At 43.5% G+C, this 25,548-nt stretch overlaps 1 protein-coding gene across 1 annotated transcript in view; it reads left to right on the forward strand.

Moving 5' to 3' along the window:
* MOV10L1 (Mov10 like RNA helicase 1) overlaps window positions 1–25,548 on the forward strand; it is a 933,047-nt gene that overhangs the window by 314,746 nt on the left and 592,753 nt on the right. Inside the window, exon 13 of the mRNA XM_069227566.1 lies at window positions 22,265–22,323. Within this exon, the coding sequence (XP_069083667.1) occupies window positions 22,265–22,323 (59 nt within the window). The remainder of the gene's footprint in view (window positions 1–22,264; window positions 22,324–25,548) is intronic.

Genomic DNA, 25,548 nt, shown 5'->3' on the forward strand with positions numbered 1-25,548 from the left:
AGGGAAAAAGGGAATAGAAAAGGTATCCCGTCCAAGCACCGGCAACGCCTCCAACGCATCCGCCCGCCTAATCCTCAACGTACCCCGCCGCAACCACATCACCCCCCCACCTGAGAAACCTTCACTGGCTCCCCAAGAGGATCACCTTCAAACTCCTCACCCACGCACACAAAGCACTTCACAACACTGGGCCAGCCTACATGAACAACAGACTCGGCTTCTACACCCCAACCCGACAGCTCCGCTCCGCCAACCTCACCGCCGTCGCCCGCATCCAACGAAAATCCTCCGGTGGCAGGACCTTCTCCTACCTCGCCGCCAAGACCTGGAACACCCTCCTGACCAACCTAAGAAAGATCCAAGACCTGTTCACCTTCAGAAGACACCTCAAGACCTGGCTCTTCGAGCAGTAGCAGCACCCCCCTCCCCTGCCCCCAGCGCCTTGAGACCCTTGCGGGTATGTAGTGCGCTCTACAAGTGTAATGATTGATTGATTGATAGAAGGGAAGAAGAAGATTACTCCAGACCAGGAAAAGAAAAGCCAAAAGAAGGAAGAGAAGAGAGAGAGAGAGAAAAAAGTATAGGGGACTGTGCAAATGTAAACCATCTTAACAACTATAACATAATAAAACCGCTATCAACTGACATTGTGTGCCGTCGTCTTCCATTATCGGGTAGGAGGAACCTCTTATTCATGCCGTTCACTAATGAAATCAAGTGGATTTTAAAAGGCAAGCCCAGGAACCAATGAAAGTGAGAGGTGTGACATGGGTGTGGTTTAAAGCCCAAGAGCGATTACAACAGGGACGGAGCGCTTGTGCGCTCGACATTAAAAAGCTTTTTTGACTCCGCCTTCGTTGAACCACCTGCCTAAAGGGCCAGAGAGCGCGTAATTGAAGAACAGGAGTCTGGTCCAAACAGAATCTATTTGCAAGGGACATGCTTACAAGAGATTCTGGCTCATATTAGGGATCTGATTGGGTTCGAACATTCCTAACAGCAGCAGGATGAGCTTTGTGTGCAGTAAAGTACAGCCCCCAAATTTACTCTGCAGCTAATTTTACTCTGAGTTAATACTGCTTATGCAGTCTTCCTTGTGCGATTTTGTATAAGATATTTTGTTTGATAATCTGTTGTTAGTATTTTCTCCAGCAGGGGCTGTGGTTCAAGGGAAAAGGGTTAGAAGGTCTCTAGTCCAAAAGTCACCATTCACAAGTTGCGGATTGTGTTGTGAGGAGCTGAAGGAGATGGTGCAGAAATCTGCAGACAAAAAGGAAATCTTAAAACAATTTAAATTTTACTTGCTGGGACGAAGACTTTTATCCATAAAAAACTGATGCTAAATCAAAAGGATAACAAGAGTCCCTTTCAAGGCTGGTCCTGAGGCCAATTAAGGAGGGGGTGAGGGTTCCAAATGCTATTAAGTCCCAGCTTCAGCTTTCCCAGATCAAAGACCGGTCTAAATGTGTGAAAGTAGGTGAGAGATTAAAGAGCTTTTACCCTCAGTGGTGAGAGGAAATTCAGGATCGCTGGTTGCTGGGATTGCTGCCTGCTACAAATCAAAAAGACTCATCCAGACAACTGGTTCACGTGTACACTGTTTCCAAAAGACCTGTTAAAACGGGACTTAATGTTGCAGGTCAGATCTCATTGCAAGAAGGACAGTGGTTCAAGTTTCTCAGGAGCAACAGGTTCAAGGTTTTTATTCCTCCCTGTTTCTGTGCCGAAAGAGGACAAGTCCTATTTGTCCAGTACTTGCCCTCAAAAACTTTCAAGATGGTAACCCTTAAAATATATATCCTACCATTAATCTCAAAAGTTGAGTAGTTGGCGACCCTGAATCTACAGGACACACATTTTCATTTTCCAGTTCGCCCAGCAAGTCAAAATATTTTTAGATTCTCTATCCAAGAGAGGCTCATTCAATTTCAGGCACTCCTGCTTGTTCTTCGTATGTCTCATTGTGTCTTCACAAAGGTACTAGCTCCAGTAGTTGCAACAAGGAAACAGTCTTAGAAATCTCTTCACAAGGGTCTTTTCACTAGGTCGTCACCTTGCAAAAACTGGAGCAATCCTGCACGATAATACAATTTCATGACAAGGGTACCCAGGTCACCCCACACCAGTGTTTGCGGGATTTTGCTGGTGTAAAATGAAGGGCAAAACATAACAAATAGACTGCATATCAGTCTTTTTACCAAAATGTCATATCTTTCTCTTAATCATTCAACATTAATTTCATTTGACAAAACATAATTTGCAGAACAGCATACTTTAACCTAGACAGAAAAAATAAAGCACAATTTCATATTATGTTACAGTAGCAGGTCCATTGTACAAACAAAGTGAGAAATTTTAAGGATACGTCTTGCCATATAATTCATTGCATACATCCTATACTTTTCTAAATATATGTTCCGTATTTAAAGAAAACTTTGTACACACACACTTAAGTCGCAGATGTTTTCCATCAGCGACGCATTGAGTGGCTGTTATATTTACAGGGAACCCATACCTGCAGTTTGAGCGCTTTTGCTTAGGAACTTTCCAATGAATATGTATATATAAATAATAATAATTTTTAAAAAACACATATGGGGTTGCATTTACATATCGTAATTAAGTACTACTTTAAAAACGTCCTTAACAATTCACTGAAAAAACAAAGGTTAAAGTAATGTAATAGCTAAATGAACATTAACATTTTTAACTAAAAGAAACGCTAACTATAACTTGCACCCCGCCATGCACTGCTTATGACCTCACATGACATCACTTGACATGTTCTATAACATCACCTATGACATCGCAAAAAGCAGATCTTTTTATCACACCTAACTAGAATGTTAATTTAACCTTTATTTTTTCAGTGAATTGTTAAGGACGTTTTTAAAGTAGTACTTAATTACGATATGTAAATGCAACCCCATGCCATGCAGGCAACACCCCCTCCCCCCTCCATATAGCTAACTTCACGCTGAGAACAGCCTTCTGGGCTATTTTTATTTTTTATTTTATTTTTTTATCAATTGGAGCTGGCTGCGCGGCCCCTCCTCTCCAAGCCACTATCTGTACTGGGGACCCCATTCCCTAGGACCAATTATTTGAATAAAGAGGAGTGAGTGGGGCTGTGTGGTTCTCACCTTTCCCAAGCCTCATTAGATGAAGTGCCTTTATACTGAAATCAGTGATAACATGAACAGTAGAATCTCCATTAAACAAGTATACTTCCTTTGAGTTATATCAAGTAAGTGCTTCTTTGTTTGGTGGGGTTATGGTGGAGATGAGCTGATATACCTCTGCATCATAAGCACATCACCAAAATCTGAGGGAAACACGCTTGGGGGGGCCTTTTGGTAAACTGTTTATATTTGTAAGTGCTTCCCATTAGTTTAATTTCTTTGAAATGAGCATTGGTGCCTGAATGACCCTCACCTGCTTATTTAACCAAGAAGAGTCCACAGTTTTGCACAAACATCTACCCAACTGGTGTTCTTTCTACTGGCTAATTAATATATGCTACCTTGTTAAATAAATGTCTACTGCATATTCTACACTACAGCTGCATAAAGCGGCATGAGGTAATGTCTCCAGTGACCATGTGTGTGTGTAATTTTGGCAATGTGATTGTTCTTGAGCGTCTTCATACAGAAATTTGTGATAACATGAATCCTCGTATAGAGAAGACGGCAAGACTACAAAATGTTGCATCTCCACCAAATAAGGGTACCTCCTCTTAATTATGTAAAGTGCTTATTTGTTTGGTGGAGTAGTGCTCACATTCCTCTGCATCAAGAACGCGTCACCAAAATCGGCAGGAAACACGCTTGGGGGTCTTTTGGTGAGGTGTTCATCAACCTGAAAAAAAGGCAGTAAGGCTGTTTGCATACAACTAACGTACAATGGGGCGGGGCCAGACATGCATTGCATCTGGGTAATTTTGCACATATTGCATATCCATGGGGAGAAACATGGAGTCTGCTCTCACCAGGAGACAAGAAAGATCCCACTCATCACAGTCAGTACAAATGAGATTTGCTTCAATAGATCAACAATGCATTCACCTCCATCACGGATTTCAGAACGTTTTTCAACCTGGAATTGCAGACAAAACGGTTGGTTTATCTTGGCCAAGCACAAGAAGTTAGAATGATTTGTCCTTTGCAGAAGTGGAGCTCCAACTAGGGCAACTGCTGTTTCTATATTTGTAAGTGCTCCCCGTTCAGTTTAATTTCTGGAAAATGAGCATTGGTGCCAAAATAGATCCTCACCTGCTTATTTATTCAAGAAAAATCCACAGTTTAGCACAGAATGTCTACCCAACTGGAGCACTTTTTACTGGCTAGTTAGTAGTTCTACCTCATTGGGTAATGGTCTAGTGCATATTCTGCACTACACTGCCTCTGGGGACAGCTGGAGGACCCCTAAAGCACCCCTGGCTGCAACCGGCTCCACGCATACAGAGGGAGCTGGCATTGCTCAGGCCAGCTGGGAGCAGCTAATAATGCTGCTACCTGCAGGTGGGAGTAATATTTAGATCGGTTTCCCTGCCTGCATCACTGTGGGCAAGGAAACAGATCTCAAGTCCGCTCTCAGCAGGCAGAAGCATTTTTTGAAACCCTCTCTAGCTGGGAGTGCGCTTGGTGTTGCTTCAGTTTGCTGAGAGATTTAAAAATGCTCCTGCCAAGTGAGAACAAACACGTTTCTCTACCCACACTACTGCTGGCAGGGAAACCATTATTGTCCCAGGGGGTGTGTGAGATTACCAGGGCTGTTAATGGCTCAGAGAGAGAGGGCTGCGCTGCTCCTCTCCCTTAAAGTAATTGGCACGAGGAGTAGGCTCCCCAGGGCCGCTTGAGTCGGCCAGGTTTCTTTGTGGCCCCCCTATCCATAAAGGTTTAAATCGGCCATGGGGGTGGGAATCACCAGGGTCTCGAATGGCATTTTAGCCCAAGAAGTAGGGTAATGCATAAATGTGGCCCAGCTCCCCACTCCTATCCTACCAGTGATTGCCCATTCACATACACCTAATCTCCCTGTTATGTGTGCCTGTCTACGAGGAATACACAAAGCCGGACTGTTATCCACACTCACTCATGTGATCTGGAGACAGGCTAAGGCAGGAAAATGCCAACCATTTAAAAGTGACACTTCCAAAATTGTAATTCGAAATACGACTTCACCATAAGTTAGGATTTTTCATTACAATTCCAACGACACCATACATGAACTGTTTTACCTGTTCCCATTTGTAAAATGTAATACGTTATGTAAAATTTAATAAAGTAATTACGATGTTATCATATGGTAGAGGTAGGCAGTGCAGTAGTGAAAAACAAATTTAAGAGTTTTTCACTACCAGGACGTGTAAAACCTAAAAAGCCAAGCCCATCCTTTTAAATGTACTGCACTATGCCCTCTGGGCTGTCCAGGGCCTACTCTAGGGGTGATTTATAAGTACTAAAAAAGGAAGGGTTAGGCCTGGTAAAACGTTTATTTTGTCAGATCGAAGTGGCAGTTTAAAACTATGAACACAGGCTGCATTGGCAGGCCTGAGACCTATTTAAAGTGGTACTAAAGTGGGTGGCACAATCAGTGTTGCAGGCCCACTAGTAGCATTTCATTTACAGGCCCTGAGCACAGGTAGTGCTACAATCTCGCCCTGTTTTAAGGAGATTGCACAAGCACATTAGTACTGGTTAGCTGAGGTTAAAGTGTGCAGAGTCCTAAGGCCAGCAACAAAAACAAAGTCAGCAAAACAGGGGATCTGAGGGCAACAAGTTAGGGGGAAAACCATGCCAGTGATGCCAGGTCTAACAACTACCTTGACATACCAAATCCAAGCTGAAAAAGGAGCCCAAGCACAGATATAGCATTGTTTTCATCATGTCTGTACTCTATCAGGCACACCAAGGCTTTTCATAAATCTGTGAGTCTGGCACTAATTCGATTTTGACTTGGAATCACCCCGGTGAGCTGAGTTAATTACTCTGCTCTCCAGCTGAAAGATCAGGGCCTTCCATACGCAGTGAGCCATCTGGAAGACATTAGGTCTGTTTCTGGTAGAGGGATGGGCAGAGGCAGAATCTGCATTTACTAATTCCATTTTGTGACTGCCATTGCTTGGGAAGGCACAACCCAAGGTGAATGAAGGAGTGGAAACAGACTTGTGGTGCCAGTCACAGGTGGAGCTCGCTTTTGCAGTTTTGAAGATAAGGAACAAAGTAGCTGTGCCAGTTAGGGCAGTGGCTTTAGGCTGTACTAGAGCTCTCCAAATACACCACTTTAAGACACCACTTTAAGACACCATGTTGGAAAGTTGCAAATTGCTTTGCTGGAAGATTAGGGCAGGAGTGGAGTGATGAGGATTCATCTTGGGATATTGCAGACGTAACTACCACAGGAACTTCTACCCCCACTTAAAAACCTCAGCACAAGGGAGAGACAGGGCGGTAGAAACATGGTTGTATCAGTGCCTCAATGACAGCTGGACACCTGTTGGCTGATGAGTGGACCTGTAGTGACTTGGTCTTTCTTGACATGTCTCTCCAAGGCCAGTGTCACTGACCGCCACACATCTCTGTGGGACAGTAGAGTAGCAGACCTACAGGGAGACTGAAGAAGTGGATTGCCCTGGAAGCTCTGAAGATTCGGTCTAAAGGTGGATAACCCTCATCAGGGTTATCCCGGGCTCCTGGTGATCAGCAGAAGGCCATAAGAGAAGGGGAGTGCAGACAAGGAGGGTACTCTGATTGAGGGCTGAGGGGTGCTGCTGGAGGATACACCAGGTTGAAGAGAGAACCAGGAGCTAGGAAGATAACAGGGTCTTAGTAAAGGGGTAATGGGCAAGAGCCAGGCCCTCATTGACCCCGTGTTTAGCCGGACACTGACTCTTGGGATGGTTCCCACACACAGCCAAGAATAAAGCCACCAACCGATTCCAATACCTAGTCTTTGCCCTCGCCAAAAGAGAAATAGCTAGGAATTGGAATAATCCAAGAGGCCCTAGCCTGAACACATGAAGACGGGAGCTTAACAAGTGGGCAGTCTTGAGGCAGAGGCGGGCCTCTTGGATACAAAGATAGAGTAGGACTCCATCGAGATAACACAAACATGTGAGGCACTAGTGGACACCTTGAGGGATCCCGAGGACCAAACGCAAGACAATAACTATAGGGTTTTCTCTAGTGACCCTATTACCCTCTTCGTGGGGGAGGATCTCTAGAGTGTTAATACTTAACGGCTCAATGCTCTTACTTCTGGAGATTCATCGACCACATCTCAGAACAATCGCAATTGAGCAGCTGTACCATAAAATAAACCACAGGGGGAGGGTGGTGAATTCACTGGGAATGTTCTTTAAATGTTCAGGTTTGTCCGTCATGCAGTACTTGTGAACAATGTTAATAATGATTGATTCACCGTACCTGCTGATATTCACTGTGGGAGAAATTAATCAAATAATCACTTTTAAAATCATTATTGAATTTAATTATGTACATTTTATGTAACACCCTACTGGGAATATGTATTGCGTTTGAATCTATTGAAAATGCAATACAGTTTGTTTGAAAAAAAAGATTTAAAAAAATAAGCTCCGAGTAGCACCAAAAGTCTAGAGGCCTGAAGAAAAGACTTCTGGTGGCCGGAGCTGACCACTAGAAGTAAAAAGAGCCCACAATCATGAAAAAATTGGCCTAGGTGGGCCAGCAAACCCTAATTCAACTAAGCGTTTGTACTGGGGCTGGAGAAGGTGAGAAATTATGCTTCCCGATGCCCCCGGATTACTTTAAGAAGTCTGATCCACTCGAGTAACTGCCTGAGTTCAGGCAAGCATGGCGTTCCATGTTCACTCTTTTTATCTGTTTTCAGGGCTCTCCTATACCCCAGGGCCTGACACAAGTAAGAAGAACAAGCAAGTGCCATCACACTTGGTAAAAAATGTCCCAAAGGGTCCAGTCCTCCGGCTATCAAAGTACTTGTGAAATCTGCTGCCACATTCGGAACCAAGATATTATTGGGCAGGCCACAGACCTGGGAGTAGTGTTTGGTGCTTCTCCCATTCCCCATCAATGTCCTGGGTGGGAGTTGGAAACACTCAGATCGAACCACAAGCTCATGCTGAGAGTGGGCTAGGGGAACACACCTGTACGGGCTACAGAATGACTGCACAGGGGTGTCTGTATCTTAGCCTTCACGCACATTCATTAAATACCCCGCCACAGGTCATATGGACCTTTGATTGACAACAAAGAGAGTTTAACCATTTGCATCAATTCTTCCTTATCAACATTTTTTATTTTATTTTAGCCAATTAAGAGATTTTAAGTGAGCTAAAGGGCTTTATTATTTATTTAGTAAATTCTAATTATTTTATTCTTAAATTGGTTACAAATGCCATTAATCCATTAGTGGGCATTTCAAAGCCAGTTAAAATTCCAGATTGGTAAGAACTACCAATAACATAGAATAATACAGCAATTGTATTCCATAAACTACTTTCCTTTTTAAATTTAAATTTAAAAAGTTCGTTAGCAAATAGATAGAGTAATAGTATCAGTTCAGCAACCCAATAAAGAGCTCTGATGAGAGAATAGATGCATAAGCATAAAGCTCTCACCAAAGAACTTTCAAGCTGAAAAGTGTTCACAGCTGTGAATTAGTAGGTACATTCTATAACTGAAATAATTAAATGAGAATCTCATCCTATGGATGTAAGTAAAATGCCTAAAGTGCTCTCACATGACAAGCCAGAGGGTTAGGACAGAGGATGTGAATGAGAGTCTCAACGTACTTTAGGAACACACATTAATATACATTCAAAAGAGTACAAATGGAAACAACTAAAACATTCCCCGTTCTCAATATCCATTAGGATCTGAGCAATCCTTGTGAGCAGGTAAACTCCTACGTTGCTCATGGTTCACAGTGAATCATAGAAATAAGTCCTTGAAAAGATAATTTGTCCACATCCTGCTGTTCACATAGTTCTTCTCATGAGTCATGTTTTCTGCCATTTCTTCTCCTCACAGTGAGGACCTCCCTATCAGTCTTCTGATACAAAATAAATACCTATTCACTAACTAACTGAAGGCTTCTAGAAAGTTACAGCATCTGCATTGAAAGAGTTAAAACATCTTATACAAAACAGCTGTTCAATATTATCACACACCTTTCATTGCTATTGTATAATTTGCTGTTAATCACATCTGAAGTTAAACCATATGAAATCAACATGTTGTGTTATTCCACTTGTGTTTACAATGACTAAGTATAACTGTCCACTACAAATTTGAATTTGTTATGTGGACATTATTTTGCATAAACATTTACACTTTTTAGTTAAGTCAGTCTTTTTTTTTTTTAATGAGGAAATTAGCTCCAGCAAGAAGGTGACACATTTGCATGGGTAGCCGACAGGCACAGATGGGACTCCTTAGCTTCCTTGTGGTTCCCAGTGAGGAGTGTCTCAGGTTCCTGCTTGGGGGCCCAGTAAAGGAGTTGAACCAAGTAAAAGAGAAACAGAAAATAATTTTCTGTGGCGCAAGCCACTGAAAAGGAAACATTGCCTGGATTGAAATTACATATTGCTTCTTATGGTACCCCAGAAATACCAGGGAAACAATGGTCCATATATAAAGAAATGTGTTCTTTTACACATTACACTAAAAATCAATGTATGAGAATACTCATCTATTTTTGTCAAAACCTGTAAAAGAACACATTTTTATTACATGGAACATTTGTTGTGTGTCTAGCATATGCAGTAGGTTCTAGGCATTGTAAGGGGCAGCCCCTGTTTTTAATTTCCGGGGGCACCACCAAGATTGCAGATTTTTGGCGTATAGATGCTGAGGCTGCATTGCAGTTGATTTAGTAGCAGGAAAAAGGCTTGAATCATATGTTTGAAACTTTTATGGCCAGTACCTGTGTCAACAGTGAATCATCACACAGTACATTGAGAATAATTGAAAAGTTGTACCATGTTGATCCTTTTTTAAAAATGTTTGAATTGGAGTTTGGAGTTACAATTTTGCTGTTATATGGCTTGATGACATCCTGTGAAAACCAGTGGGCATGATTTAAATGTCTGCACTCACATTATGTTGTATTCCAAATATGTGTATTTTGGTTTTAGGGCCCAGGAATTGCTGGTGTGCAAATTGTTAGACAATATCACTGTAAGAATCGCCAACTTTCATCTTGGACAAATTTGCAAATTAATATGTATTATGGAGTAGTGTATTTACTTTACACTTTGGCTGAGCATTCTTCCTCTTGGAGAGAACATTTTTTTCTCTCTGTTCTGCTAGATCTTTTCCTTGGATTTTTATGTGGACCGCTCATTGAATCCTCAACTTTTGATCAGTAGCTGTTAAAGCCACAAAGCAGTGACATTTGTTGTCCTGCAGGTCACACCCCTCATATGCCACACTGACTTCATGCTCTGTACTGTTACGCTCATGCAGACCTGCTTTAGAAGTTAAAACTCCTGCAAGTAATGCAGTAACTTCAGTGTAAGATTAAACAGTTAAATATACCATTAAATGTGTTCTTTCCTCACACCATAGCTTACTCATCCTCACCCGGCTCTTTTTCACAATGACACAATTGCTCCTAGGTTCCTTCAGGCCGGATCCTTGTCACATTTTTCGACTACTATTCCGCTGGAGCAGTGGAACGTTGGCCACCTGTTGCCACTGATAACTCAAAACTGGTGGAGTAAATTGATCATTCATTTACTCAACAAGATTAGTGAATCCTTCTGCTGAAAGATCCAGGCTGTAATAGATTCTGGACGTCAGCTTCCATACCTACATTTTAGAATGCCAGGGAAGTAAGCAGCCAGCCATTAGGGCGTCCATCAACCTAATTATGGTACAATACAACTGAGTCAGTACCAGACTGATCCTCTTAGAATAAGGATTTACTTTTCTTACTGAATAAGTGACTAATGAATTCACTAAAGCGATGTTGATTTATCAGTTAGACTAGCATACCATAGCGATAAGAAATGTATTTGGGACTTATTTGGCACCCTGAAATGTCTGTGCAATGCACTTAATCTTCCTACTAAACAAGCTAGCTGGAGATTATGGGACAAGTGACTTATAGACAGAGAATTGATTTTGTCAGTTACCCTAAGTCAGTGGTTCTCAACCTGTGGTCCAGGCTCCCATGGAGGTCTGTGAAGCCTCCCCATTGGGTCCGTAACTGCTTAAACAATGAACTAATATTAACAGATTAATAAAGTGGATGAATGTTGTACTGGAAATTTTAAGACATACTGTAAATGTCAAGGAATTTGAAATTGGCTGAAATTAAATTACTATCAGATTGATTCGTGGAAGCAGTGGAGGTGCATCAAACAGAATATAGTATGGACGATGTGTGACATCAATTGAATTTAGAAAAGCTCCAACAGTCCTAGTAAAATTTAAATTGTTATTTTTAATTTAATTTCTATGCAAATTAAATAAAAGGTGGTATCATTTGTGTGGGTGTTTGATACAATGCTTGTTTCTGTATTTTTTTCTGTATTGTTTTGCTGTTTAAGTCATCGACCATGTTTAGGCGTGGGTCCATGGCTTCCAGTGGGGTAGACCCTGGATTCCAATAATGATTCAGTGGGAGTTCCTGGGTTCCAGTAATGATAAAGTGGGGGTCCACAGAAGTCAAAAGGTTAGGAACCACTGCTCTAAGTGAAGCCACTAATCAGAGTTTCAAGTGTCTGCAACTAACCAACTGGCAACAGTTGTCAAAGCAAGGAGGGTACAATCAGCACAGTCAGGATTTGTAACTATCGTTCGAAGACCAACAACAAAAGATGACTCCACATGGAACAGCAGATCCTGAGATGTCAGTGAATTGGGCATAAAAACCCTCTATGAGGATGTGGAATGGATTCTTGCCTTCAATGGAGATCAGTGACAATTGGTCAGTATCTCCTGATCTTTACCATAGTAATCAGAGCTGCACTTCTGAATTGGAACTATTTTTGTTTTTATTTTATTTTACTATTTATAGGTTCTAGTTAACTCCTTAGTAGGTGGCCTAATTCAAAACTAATAGAGTGCCGAGCTACATATTCTTTGGCAGTGTTCAGCACTCCCAGTTTTCTAGAAGTGGTAGAATATTTGAAATTCTAGACCAAGATATTGAAGTAAGCGTCTCAGTAAGTATGTGCCAACTAGCAATGATTCACTGTCCTACTAGAAAAACAGCTGCTGTGCTTGTTAATACTTTTGGAAAGACTGTGGATAATCAGGAAGTGTGAAAAAAATAGCCATTCAGTGTTATAGAATGGGGACTTTCTGTAGATGCTTGAAATCCTGGGCTTACAATGTTTTTGTTGCTGTATACACGTTGGATGAATACAAATATAGCTAAACCTGGAGTCTCCAACCTTTTTGTAATAAGAGTTACTTATGTTCAATGGAAATCAAACTGAGCTACAAATATTATTAGTGGCGACATCAGACAAGATCACGTTAGTGCCAACACTGTGAAAAATAACCAGCCATATTTGCCACAGTGCATCGGGCAAGGTTGTTAGTAGTAATGTGGAAATGGATTTACCAATTTGGAATGCATCAGCATAATATAACAAACATAGCTGCAAATGCCCCTGGCACCAATGTAATAATGTATGTCTCCCCAATGCCTCATGATTTATCACTCAACTATCAGCTTTAAATATATTTTCAAAATACAGATATTTGTTTCCAAACATCAGTAAAGGCCCTGATTACGGGGCGCTTAAGAGTTGTTAGATATTTAACGCATCGGATAATAATTATTGGATGCATTAAGTAACTCAGCTATTGTCACACCTGCTGAAACTTAACAGGCGGAAAGCCATACGGTATTTACCGTCTCATGTGGATTTTGGTGTTAAACACTAAAATCTGCATGTTATCCACAAAACACGTAATAGGTGGTATTTAAAACGTACCCCATGGTATAATTTGTAGGAAAGTGGTTATTAGTAGGTGGAGGTAGGTACCTTTAGCTAGTAATAAAATGCCACAATCACTAATAAGGTCTAGTCAAGTATCAATAAATTAACCATTGTGCAGCGCTGAGGGGACAGGTAGTGTAAAGCATTCAATAGCACCACAGCAGCAAATAAGTAAAAGACCCAACACAATAAAAATCCAACACCAATTTGGAACAATAGAGAATATTATCTTTAATATGTCATGAAAATGAGAAAAAATCCAATGTAGTGAACCAGCGATGCAAATTTTTAAAAGAATAAACTGAGGTCTAGTGCCTAAAAAGCATATAGGGGCTCATTTCGAACCCCACACACCTAACCTGGTCGTATTACGATTTTCCTGCCGGGCTGACCGGTGGGAAGGTGGCAACATCGTATTACGATGTTCCCACCGGTCAGACAGACAGGAACAGTGCTACAGTATTGGCTTTGGCTCCCTTAAGGGAGGCCAATACAGTAGCACAGCAGCACCCTTGGAATGCACTCTGTCTACAGAGCAGACAGCTTGCAGTCTGATAGTGCTGGGCAGGGCCCCCGTGGCCCTGCCGGGTCCCTGCCATGGAAAGACTGGCAGAAACAGGAGTTGTGATCAGCACGGCAGCACTAGGCTTAGTGCCACCATGACTGATCACAAGTCTGCCCGCCGTCAGCCCGTTGGGAACCTTGTTCACGGTAGTCCTCTGGCACTCTCAAGACGTCCAGCCTCGTAATGAGGACCAATGCATCAATCGGGCTAACTGATTGCGCTGGACAGAGTCAAATCTAAAGCTTCCAGCCGACCGCGATGGAGGACGGGTTGATACATTTCTAGGTAAGTCCCTCTGAATTTGTACTTTCTCAGAAGTGTGCCAAGAGTCCCATTCGCTGGGCTTGAGTTCAGCTGGAGCAAGGATAGCTCTGCTGGCGGTGGTCCGTGGGGTGGGAAGAATGTCTGGGAGTCGCGGACTGAACGTTTGGAACCTGCTAACGCTGTTCCTTCATGTGAGTAGCGCAGTTCCGTAACGAATAGGCTCGTTCACAAAGAGCTCAAAAGCTTGAATTTAAGGGCTCAGGAAGGACTCCCAAGGGCCCCTGACCTGAGAGGTGCCTCTGGAGGTCTGGAACACGTTGCAGACAGGTGGTTCATGGTTTCTTGGGGGGGTGGGCGAGATCAGAGTCCTCTAGTGCTGGCCAAGATTTCAATTTCAAAGGCTCTGGAAATCCACCTGGTGGCTAGGACTCCATCTCACACAATGCACATGGGCAGTCCTGGAAAATCCAGGTGTAGCTTGTCAACTGGAGTAGTCCTCTCTTTGACTGTTACAGGTGGCTTCTTACAACACTTTTCTACTTGTTGCTGCTTAGGAAGTCCAATCGTTTTCCTTTAAGACAGGCACTGTCTTTTCTTGTGTGCAGCCTTGGAGCACAGTAGGTGCAGTCCTTCTGAGTGCAAGCAGTCTTTGGTGCATGCCAAGGGTCTAGCCAGGCAATCCATCTTCTCTTGTTGTTCAAGGCATTGTTCCAAAGACTGCTGGCAGCTCTGCTATATTTATCCTCAATTCTGGGGTGGCGGTGGGTAATGTTACCTCCCTCTCCTATGACCACTCTGTGCAAAGTGTGGCATATTTTTTACCCAGAATGCGTCATTCTTCAAAAATCAAAATGGAGAAATTCTCTCCTTGGACTGTGTGTCTGTGTAACCCAACCCAGAGTTGTGGCTAACATCTGACTATACTCCCTTTCCTTACCCTCTCCTAATCTAATCAGGGGGCACCCTTCTGGCTGGGGATCAAAGATGTGTGGGCTGGCCTGGGGATTATGACCTCTGGACTCCTGCCTTTGAAGTCTAGTTTATCTCGCCTGCTCCCTTCCTCTCTCTGACTTCTTCAGGAAGCAGATCTCCTTCCACCAAATGGTGGTCTGGTTTCAGCCTCGGGCCTCTTCACAACTATTCAGCGAGCAAATGTGGGTCAGGGTGTAAAAGGGCTGACCAATAAGGAGAGGCTGCTACAGGGCTGGTTTAGGTCACTTCAGGATAGTAAGTTCCGAAAAAACTTTCCTGTAATAGTTCTAATAAATCCGACCTTAGCAGATTGTTGTATTTATTTAAACCCTTATTTTTATACATTGAATGATGTTGCTAGCCAAAGTCCCCGTCCTCCCCCACCCCCCAGAGATATAAAAGATTATTAATATTGTCCCTGCAGCAAGACCCCCTACCCTTGAGGCTCCTAGGGGAAGACCTTAGGGGTGGACTGTATGTAGTAAAAAGGTAGTATTGGACTTTGGAACTACCTTTAATTCCAAAGTCGAATTTGGACATCGTTTTGGCTTTAAAATGGCATTAGGTATCACAACAGTGCACACATAAGTGCATTAAGTCCACTGGGGTCCCGAAACCTCCCTGCTCTGTTATATACCAAGGCCTTACAGTAGGGTGTCTTGGCCAATTCTAATTATTCCAAGCACCATATACTTTTAAGGGCAGAACACTGGCCCTGGGCCTGGTTATCAGAGCCCAGGGCAGTTTCCAAGTTAGTAACTACCAGTATCAGTCCAAAAAATGTGGGTGGCAAGGGCAGAAAGGAGGACTTCCCTACATTGTTATTTATCATGAGATAATTACAACCCATACTCTTAATCAGGCCCTAAGAGTTTGAGTTCTGAAAATATACATATTTATGTTTCCTTGAATACAGGCTTTTCAGTTTTGGGATACACATATTAATTCCGCCAAGCAAAAGCTTTTGCTTTAGTAGACTGAACAACACACAGGTAGCTGTTCACAGGTAGTTGGAAAGCTACCTATAGCTCCCAAACTACTTATTGGAGAAGCCAGCACTAAACCGTCTGGAAAAATATGAGCCCTGCAATTACCACCTTCAACTAATTCTGATCACATAGAACATATTCCCTGCAGTGAAAGAGGACCCAACACAGTTCTTTCCAGACCGTACCCTTCCATGATACAAGGGATAGTTTGGACATATGAAGACCAACAAAACCAGAACAAAAAAGTGAGCTTAATGAGCCATAAGCTTCATGAGCCATTAATGATACTTCTAATATTGCCAAAGCCATACATCTGACTTCATCCTGCTAATGCGCACAGACACAGGCATGCGTTAGCACATTCACGTAAGACTTAGTTTTTTTTGTTTCTTTTTTTATTAGTGCTTGTTTATGATTGTTCTATATTGAGGCTTACAGAGAATTCTTACATGGTTAGTTATGAATCATACCATCATACCAGCATTAATGCTAAAGACGTAAAATCACATTTCTGTGTTGTCTAAAATAATTCTGATTCTGCTCTAGTGTTTCTGCCCACATGATACCTGTGCAATATTTACCCCTGGGCTTATTATAACTCAAGGTTAGTCCTGGTTTCTAAAGTGCAGAGATAATGCTTCTCCCTCCACAGGATAGCATATCCTCAGCATGAAGAGAGACAACATGAGGCTAATGCTACTCTGGGGAAAAAGAGGGGTGAGTAGAGCGAGAGACAGGTGAGGTTCTGATGTCAGCATGGTTCAGCACCCGATGTTCACAAGTACTTGCTGGACTTTTGGGTTTGTAAATCAGAAACCACAGAACATATTTGAATCACATCTGTAATTGCCATTAACCTCTCCAAGGCACAAAACTCAGAAGGGTGCTTTTGTCTAGTCCTTTTCCACTTTTACTCCTGGTGCGTCAAAGAATATCCCCTAGGAAGACTGGATTTCAGCCCAACGGGTCCTGTCATTGGGCGATGTCCGTGACTGATCCTTGTGTCTCTTTGGTGTGTGGAGCGTGACCATGACCAGAAGTCATGCTCCGACCGCCAGCCCATGTGTCCGAAAGCTTTGAGGGAGCGGTCCCTGAAGCTGATGGCGGCCCAGCACTTGACTCCACGCAATTCGATGTCCTGCTTGAGTAAAGGTCCCTGGATTGAGTAAGTAGCAGCACAAGCAAAAATCGAAGAAGTTGAAGTGTTCCTCGACTTCTAGTCCGTCGCCTGACTAGATCAGGGAGCCTCCACGCTCTAGGCCTCATTATGTGGAACCTGCCCCTGGACCAACTCCATGCCTCCAAGTTTTTGGAGCCGGGCTGACCCCTGCCCATTTCCGAGAGTTCTGTGAGGCCATGTGCCTCATTGTCGGGAAGCCCGGCCCTGCTGGAGCGCCTTCAGTGCTTGGGGAGTTAGAGGGGGCCCCTTTGGGTTCAGCACTGACAGCTTCGGCCTCGGCTCCGAGGACCAGATCTGGACTGGCACCGATCGTACCATCTCGACATTCCCTGACGCCGGTCCTGACACGACTCTCCCGGTGCAGTCCACGCCCATGGGTGGTGCTATCCCATTGTCATCGCTGACTCCGACACGGAGCCGGATGGGCGACCTTGGAACTGGCAGGGGCTTTGCCTCCTCGTTCAGGTCCTGAGCCCTTAACCTATGGGTTAGGTTATTGGTATGAATGGAAGGGCATGCTGGATCCGTTAGAATACCAACCCCACTAAGAAATGGACAGAAATGAAGAATTTGATGAGGCCAGCAGACTGGATTCTTTTCCAAGTATTGGCATTTTTCTCCCCCTATCATGGCTACGGAGGAGGGAGCTTCTTATGGTGGTGAGGATGGCCTGGAACTTCAACTGCCATCAGTGGCCGTCAAGACTAACCTCTTGACAGAGATGCTGCAACCAGGGCTTTCCTCCTCCGAACCCCTGCTCCAGTTAAATGATTCACTTACTGATGTCCTATTGGGTACCTGGTCCAAACCCAGCACAGGGGCACCTGTGAAAAAAATGATTGCCCGCCGCCATCGCCCGCAGCTGTGGACCCAAGTTTCATAACGCAACACCCCACCCCGAGAGCTTGGTGGTCAAAGCCTCTATCTCCCATGGCACATTCCCTTTCACTCTCCCAGACAGAGAATCGAAAAGGTTGGACTCACTTGGAAGGATGTTTACTTCCGTCTGCCTTGCATTGCTGTGAACACCGCGTGCCTTTTGTACAGTTATTGACACATACTGTGGGATACGGTTGCGCAAGTGCTGCCACTGGTCCTGGAGGAGGCCTGGGCTGTACTCAGGCGGTACAGATGGGAGAGATGGGGCAACGTTCACAATTTTTAGTGCTCTGGACACGACAGAATCGCTAGGCAGAGTATTTTTTTTTCTATAATGGCCCTGAGACACCCCGCCTGTCTGAGGACGTATTTTGCAGCAACCTCTAAACCTTCCTAATCTGACTCCCCTCCACCATAGGCCATTTGGTGGCAGGATTCACCATTACCTGCTCCGCTGGCAATTCATTATGTCAGGCAGGATGGTCTTGCAGATAGTCTGAAGCAGTACTCTCTCTCCTTCACGACTACCCCTCCATCAATATCACCACCCTACAGGATGACAGAGGATCATTTGTCCCTTCTCTGCGAGGAAGATGCTGTTCTCTTGGCCAAGGGAGTCAACGAGAGGGTCCCTGTGCCAGAAGTAGGCTGTGGCTGCTATTCCCACTACTTTCTAGTGCCTAAAAAGGACAAGGGTATTTGCCCTATCCCAGACCTTTGGTCCCACTAGCTGTTCCTCTGGAAGAAGTCCAAGATGCTCACATTGGCTCAGGTTCTATCTGTCCTGGATCCATGAGAGTGGATGGTTGCGTTGGACTTGCAGGATGCTTATTTTTATTTTCTTGTCCTGCCTGCCCACAAACGTTACCTGCGGTTCACAGTAGGCCACAAGTAGTTTAAGTTCACTGTGTTCCCGTTTGGCCTTAACAGTGCCCCTTGGGTGTTCACCAAGGAGATGGTTGCAGCGCATCTGTAGAAATCAGTGGTCCAGTCTTTGCCTAGCTCGACGACTGGCTTTTGAAGACGGGCTTGCCCCCAGGCTGTCATCTCCTAACTCCAGACTTCGGCAGACCTCCTGAATTCGCTGGGGTTCACTCTAAACATGCCAAAGTCACACCTGAGTCCCTCCCAGATGCTCCTTTTCATCTAAGCTGTTATGGACGCAGTGCATTTTCGGGCCTATCCTCCCGAGCAGCAAAAACAGGATTTTCAGGCTACGATACCAATGTTTCAATCTCTGTCCTGGATTTCGGTGAGATTGACTTTGAGGCTGCTGTGCCTTATGGTCTCCTGCATCCTGCTGGTGACACAAGCCAAATGGCATATGTGGGTTCTGCAGTGGGACCTGAAGTTCCAGTGGGCGCAGCATCAGGAGAATCTCTCCAACAAGGTCCTGATCTTGGAGGGAGCTGTGAAAGATCTGCAGTGGTGGTTAACAAGCCATATTTGGGTCAGAAGCAGATCCCTCTCCCTACTCCGACCAGATCTGATAGTAGTGACAGATGCTTCACTCCTGGGGTGTTGTCATCATTTGGGAGAGGTGGAGTTTAGAGGCGTCTGGTCTCCGACGGAAACAGAACTCCACATCAACCTGTTGGAGCTCTGTGCAATCCGGCTGACATTGAAAGCCTTTCTTCCCCCTATCGAGGGTAAGATGGTGCATGTGTTCATGGACAGCACCACCATCCTGTGGTACTGCAACAGACAGTGAGGGGAGGGGGTCATGTGTCCTTTGTTAAGAGGCTTTGTAACTCTGGATGCGGCTGGAACATCATGACATATCCCTGGAGGGTCAACATCTTGCAGGCTCTCTGAATGCCATATTGGACAAACTCAGCTGAAAATGCCTAGTGGATCACAAATAGTGTCTCCATACGGAGGAGGCACAAGGTCTCTTTCAGCACTGGCGAGAGCCATAGCTAGATCTGTTCGCCTCCGCTGAGAACATGCAATGTCAGCAGTTTCGAAGGCAGCAATTGATGGAGACACTTCATCTTGAGTTGAGTTCAGTCATTCTGTATGCCTTTCTGCCCATAGCACTCCTACCCAGATTTCTCAAGAACATCAGGAACAACCGGTCCCAAATAATCCTTGTGGTTACTGACTGGGCATGGAGAGTCTGGCATCCTGAGCTGCTGAGAATGTTCATTGATCCTCTGATCAGACTTTTCCTTTGTGGGGATCTTCAGTCGCAGCAGCAGGGGAGGTTTCTACACCCAAACCGGTCCCCTCTCTTTCTTCTGATGTGGTGTTTGAGCGGCAGCATTTGATAGCCTTTGACTGTCCTCCTGGCGTCTGTAACGTCATTTTGGCAGGTAGGCGTCCCTCCACCAAAATGGTATATGCCTGTTGTTGGAGGTAATTGGTGGCATGGCGCACAGACAAGTCTGTTGACCCCCTTTTTGTCCCTCTGAGGTCCTATTGTTTATTCTTTCCATTTCCGATTGTGGCTCTGCTCTGGGCACTCTTGAGGGATGTTTGTCTGCTGTTTCTGCTTTTTGAGTTTGCCTGATCAAACTTCTTTAAGTCTCGTATTGTGCATAGGTTTAGCATTTATATCTGCCCTCAGAGTGAGTGAGCTGAAGGCACTGTCACCTAAGCCGCCCTACCCTTCTATCTAGCTTGACAAGTAGTGCTTAGGACTAGGGCCTCTTTTCTGTCGAACATGATCACACCCTTTCATGTAGGCCAATACATCACCTTGCCTACTTTTTATGTACCCCAACATGTTTCTAAGGAAGAGGAGAAACTCCAAAGCCTTGACCCAAAAAAGATTGTTGGTGTTCTTCCTTTATTGTACAAGAGAGTTCCAGGTGGATGAACAACTCTTTGTAGGGTATGTGAGTGTGAAGAAGGGTTGGGCAGTGCAGATGCAGACCATCTCCAGATGGGTAGTACTCTGCATTACTATCTGCTACGCACTGGCTCCCTGAGTGTTTGCGCACTCATTCTACCTGAGCTAAAGCTGCGACCACTGCGTTAGCATGTGAAGTTCCAGTCCTTGGCATCTGTTAGGCGGCAATGTGAGCATCTCTACACAAGTTTACTAAATACTACTGCCTGGACAGTCCGGTCCATAGGGATGGGCACTTTGCCATTTCAGTCCTGTAGGACTTTTTAGTCTGAACTTGGTTTGCAGACCCACCTCCGGGGACAGTATTGCTTGGATATCTATTCAAAGGTAAGGAATCTGCAGCTAAAAGTGTCTATAAAATGGACAAGTTACTTAACCTCGGTAACGCCTTATCTGGTAGAGACTATATCTAGCTGAAGATCCTTTAATTTAACACCTACCCACCCATCCTCCCCGCTTTGCGAATTGATTTCTAGGGTCAGGCACTCCCTTTCAGGGCCTCAGTTTTGATGCACAGTAGTCAGTGTTCTTCATGGCTTCGGGCTTATGGCGAGAAAAGTTGTGGAAAGAAACTGATGTCATTGCATCTGGTTGGCACCTATTTAGGCTATGTGATGAAATATCTGCCATGGATGATGCCGATGACAGACGCGGAGCCGATCAATGCCACCTAATGGCGCTCATGGGTTCTGCTCACGAAAATCTTACTGATCCAGTCTGACACCTGGGGCGAATTTATGGGTAAGGAATCTGCAGCTTGATATAGTCTCTAACAAATAAGGCGTTAACAAAGATAAGTAACATGTCCTACTAGCCCAACTGGCGGAGCTCTACCCACAATGGCTGTCCAGTCTCCAGGTACCTATATTCCAGAGCTTCCAGGCCTGTGTGTGAGTGTTTTCCATACCACTGCTGCAGTTCAGCTGCTTGGGAAGGATGTCCCATCTCCAAGTCTTTTGTTCCCTGATGTTTTTCTGTAGGCCTGACTTCGGGAAAAGCCCGAATCTGAGGCTGATTTCTGACACTTATTTTCTGGACTTAGTGTATCTTTTTGTATTCATCAACTTTTTCCAATGGTTGTAATTTTTCCTCAGTCCACAGAATTCTCAAGCGCTTCACTTATCTTTGTATAATATCATGAATGGTTGTCTTTCTGATTATGGCAGCTGTACCTACTAAGGCACACAGCCTCCCGAAGAAGCCACTTTTAATACCTCATACAATGTTGATTTTCATCATATTATACTAGAATGTTAACACCTTCTCCTTTGAGCCAAACTATTAATGCTGCATCTGTTGAACTTCTTGCAGTCCTATATTAGTGATGTATTGGGAGCTGGAGACACATACTTTAAGTGCATGACATTGTCATGGTGGGCTTTTTGTAAGTACTGATATGGTTATGGACATGGTATACTATTCGTAGTACTACATTTTGAAAGCTTTAAACATACTGCATGTTTAATGCTGTGAAGCTGTGGCAGGAGAGAACCCCATATGGCTGAATGGCATACGGCTTTAGAAACATTTAAGGAAATGCTAAGCTTGATTGAATCTTTGCTGTTGACTTTTTGTTAATAGATCTATTCTTTGTTTTCAGGACTACATTCAGAAGATGCCATTTTGCAATAGAACAAGCAGTCCATCTTGGAAAATTGGGTATGATGTTGGGTGCACTATAAGAAAAGACTGAATCAAAAACATACTTTTGTAACAAGATCAATTGCATTACTTCCTTACATGTGCTGTAACCTTGGACAAAGAATGGACCTTTGGTGTAGCAGAAAAATCTGTTTTGGGCAAAACCCATTTCTATACTGGAGTAGACTTGTTTAAGTCAGGCCATAATGTTCTGATGAGAGAATTTATCACAGAATCATATTCCTCCAAGATATGCTTTGCTTATTACAGACATTAAGGTGGGGCTTCCTTTTGCGTGCACTATAAACTGCCTCAGTTTCTGGAGACTCATCTACTAGCTACCTGTATACCTGTCAGATCCACTGCAGCTTCAAGTCAGTTGAACTGTCTAAGAAGCTGTGGTGGTTTCCTTATTTGCTTTCCCAAGCAGCTGTTACGGCTGGCTGAAACTCTCCAAAGAAGGAATCCCAATGTATATATACTAAATCGGGCACTGTACAATTGTAGTGGCCTTAAGTAGATGTGTGGTATACTGCTAAAAACTAAAGCTCTATTTTTTTATTATAATGTGCTACTTTCCTTTGTGAGAGCTATTCCTTGTGTAAAAAGTTATATATTGATGCTGCGCCCCCTTCTGCTTTGCAGTTTTGCACAATCTCCCCTTTGAATCGCCCACCACTTCTGTTTTTAAATGTGTACTCCCTGCTGGGCATGCCCAGGTGCAGGAGTTTAGAGGGGCCTGAGGACTAGTGCACTAGCTGTTGAGGAGCAGACTGAACTCCATCCATGATAAATGCTGCTGCTCTATAGAAATTGCACGTACAGTGTCTGTCTCTGTGAGTTCACTTGTATACCCTGTCTATTCCTGCCCCTGAATATATTCTTCCTTCCTTCCTCAAATTGAGAGCAACCAATTTTGAGTATAGTAGTAGGTTCCCGGTTACCTGAACAGGGACCCATTTCACTTTCCAGATAAAGAAGAGAAAAGGTAGATCTTTCTTCCCTTCCTTTGTGATGGTAGCATCTATGAGCAAGCTGTCAGTCTTGTGACTGCTGCTGGACGGTTCCCAAAGAATGTGAGACGCAGGGGGAGAACTGCACTGCAAGGAAGGGAGGAGAGTAGTTTTGAGACAGATGCACATTGAGATAGACGAATGTTGTGAAAGGCAGATGTAGAGAGACAAACTGAAATCTGCCGAAATATACTGATAGTGGGGCTAGGGAGATCCAGAGGTAGAGGGATGGGATGAGAAAAGCGATAAAGGGCCGGAGGCACTGTTGCAAACAAAGTCAGGTGCTCAGGTTGAGAGTGAGAGAGGTGATGAAAAAGACAGGCATGACATAAGTAAATGTTTAGTGATGCAGGTACACATTCAAGCATCAAGTTGAAATATATTAATGGGTTTTATATAGAAATCAAGACGAACGGAAGAATATTTGCTGTTGTAGAAAGTGAATTGTAAAATCTCATTTACTCACTGGTAGATTTTGAGAAGGTGCTGCAAATATCTGAAGCATGTGTTGAATTTGGGGAAATGTTACATATTTAGTCAGAAAAATGAAACCTTTTTTTTTAAGGCCTAAAGAATTGGGTGGTGGTTCATAATGCTTTATTTTAACGTTTACTTCCTGTTTTGATTGGAGGTCACTGGTGAGCTGTTATCTCTTATCTTGATCTGGGACTGGGGATCTTTGTGTACAACGGCTAGAAGAGACTTCATGAATACCTCTTTTCTCGAGTTTGGATCGGCCATCAGTAGCAGTAGTTTTCTTCTTGTTTGATTTCTGTTTGTGAAGACGTTTTATATAAGTACATTTCGTTTTTGAGTTGTCATGTTCACCTTGAAAGGATAATTATGAGACGTTTTTATTTTTTCATTACCATTGCATTTGAGTTTTCGGAGTATTCTTGCTGCAAGCAGAAAATATTCAAACATAAAAATAACAGGAATATAAATAGTCAGGGAAGTAGGACATCTCTGCTTGAAGGCCTTGCATCATTTTTTATGAATTAGTGGAGACCACTCTGAGTATGTGCACGCACAAGTTGCAGCTTTCCCCAAAACGTAGGTTCTATTATAGATTTAACTGTGGGTGAGATTCTTAAATGGTATGTGAAGGATGACTGCTTTGTGAGATTTACCCAGAGTTTCTGTATGTGACTTTTTAGGTATTGACATTGTTAAAGTAATTCTATTGGTCTTTTAGATGTTGTGAAATATTCTCCATTCCTGAAATGTCTGATGGGATGCTTGGTAATTGATAGGTTTATCTGAATGCATTATAGTAACAATAACTTTTTGTATGAATTTAGGGCTAGAGAGCCAGTTATTCCATATGAATGGTGGCAAGCTGACAAATGGCAGCCCATTTATAATCTATCACCAGATATTAAACTACCCATTTCCCAGTGGTCATAGAGGCCATACTAGAAAATGTAAGAAAGCAGAAGTACTCTTGTTGTACAAACAATTGGCAGGAATCTGCATGTCCACAGTGTGAGAAGATAATTTCACATCGATATTTAACATTGACAGAATCGTGGCTGTAGAGCCGATTCGTATAAAGTCAGATCGCATTTAAAAACCTTCTCAGATAAAACCCTGTAATTTGTACCTTCCTCCCAAATTCGCACATTTAACATTTTTGCCGTTTTGTCTATAATCTATGGTATTATTTTTCAGAGGGAATTGAGGAAACATAAAATGGGAAGTAACTGATCACCCGATTTTTAATGTTCGGTATTTCCTTTTTGTTAGACTTTTCATCCTTGGCGTGGTCTCCCTTAAATTATTTCCTCTGTTTCCCAGGTTGTTGATGTGTGCTGGACTCTGTGTTTGCTGTTCTTGTTACTCTGGGCACTTTACCACTGCTAACCAGTGCTTAAAGTGTAAGTGCTCCTATACAAAATGTGTATGTAATTGGTTCATCCATGATTGACATATTTGATTTACTAGTAAGTCCCTGGTACAGTGCACTAGAGGTGCCCAGGGCCTGTAAATTAAATGCTACTAGTGGGCTTGCAGCACTGGTTGTGCCACCCACATAAGTAGCTCTGTAAACATGGCTGAGACCTGCCACTGCAGTGTCTATGTATGCAGCTGTAAACTGTAAATTCGACTTGGCAAGTGTACCCACTTGGTAGGCATAAACCTTCCTTTTTCTTACATGTAAGGCAAACCTAAAGTAGGCCCTAGGTAGCCACAAGGGCAGGGTGCATTGGATGGTTAAGGTAGGACATGT

This window comes from Pleurodeles waltl, chromosome 4_1 (genome assembly GCF_031143425.1).
Source record: "Pleurodeles waltl isolate 20211129_DDA chromosome 4_1, aPleWal1.hap1.20221129, whole genome shotgun sequence".
NCBI classification, from domain to species: Eukaryota; Metazoa; Chordata; class Amphibia; order Caudata; family Salamandridae; genus Pleurodeles; species Pleurodeles waltl.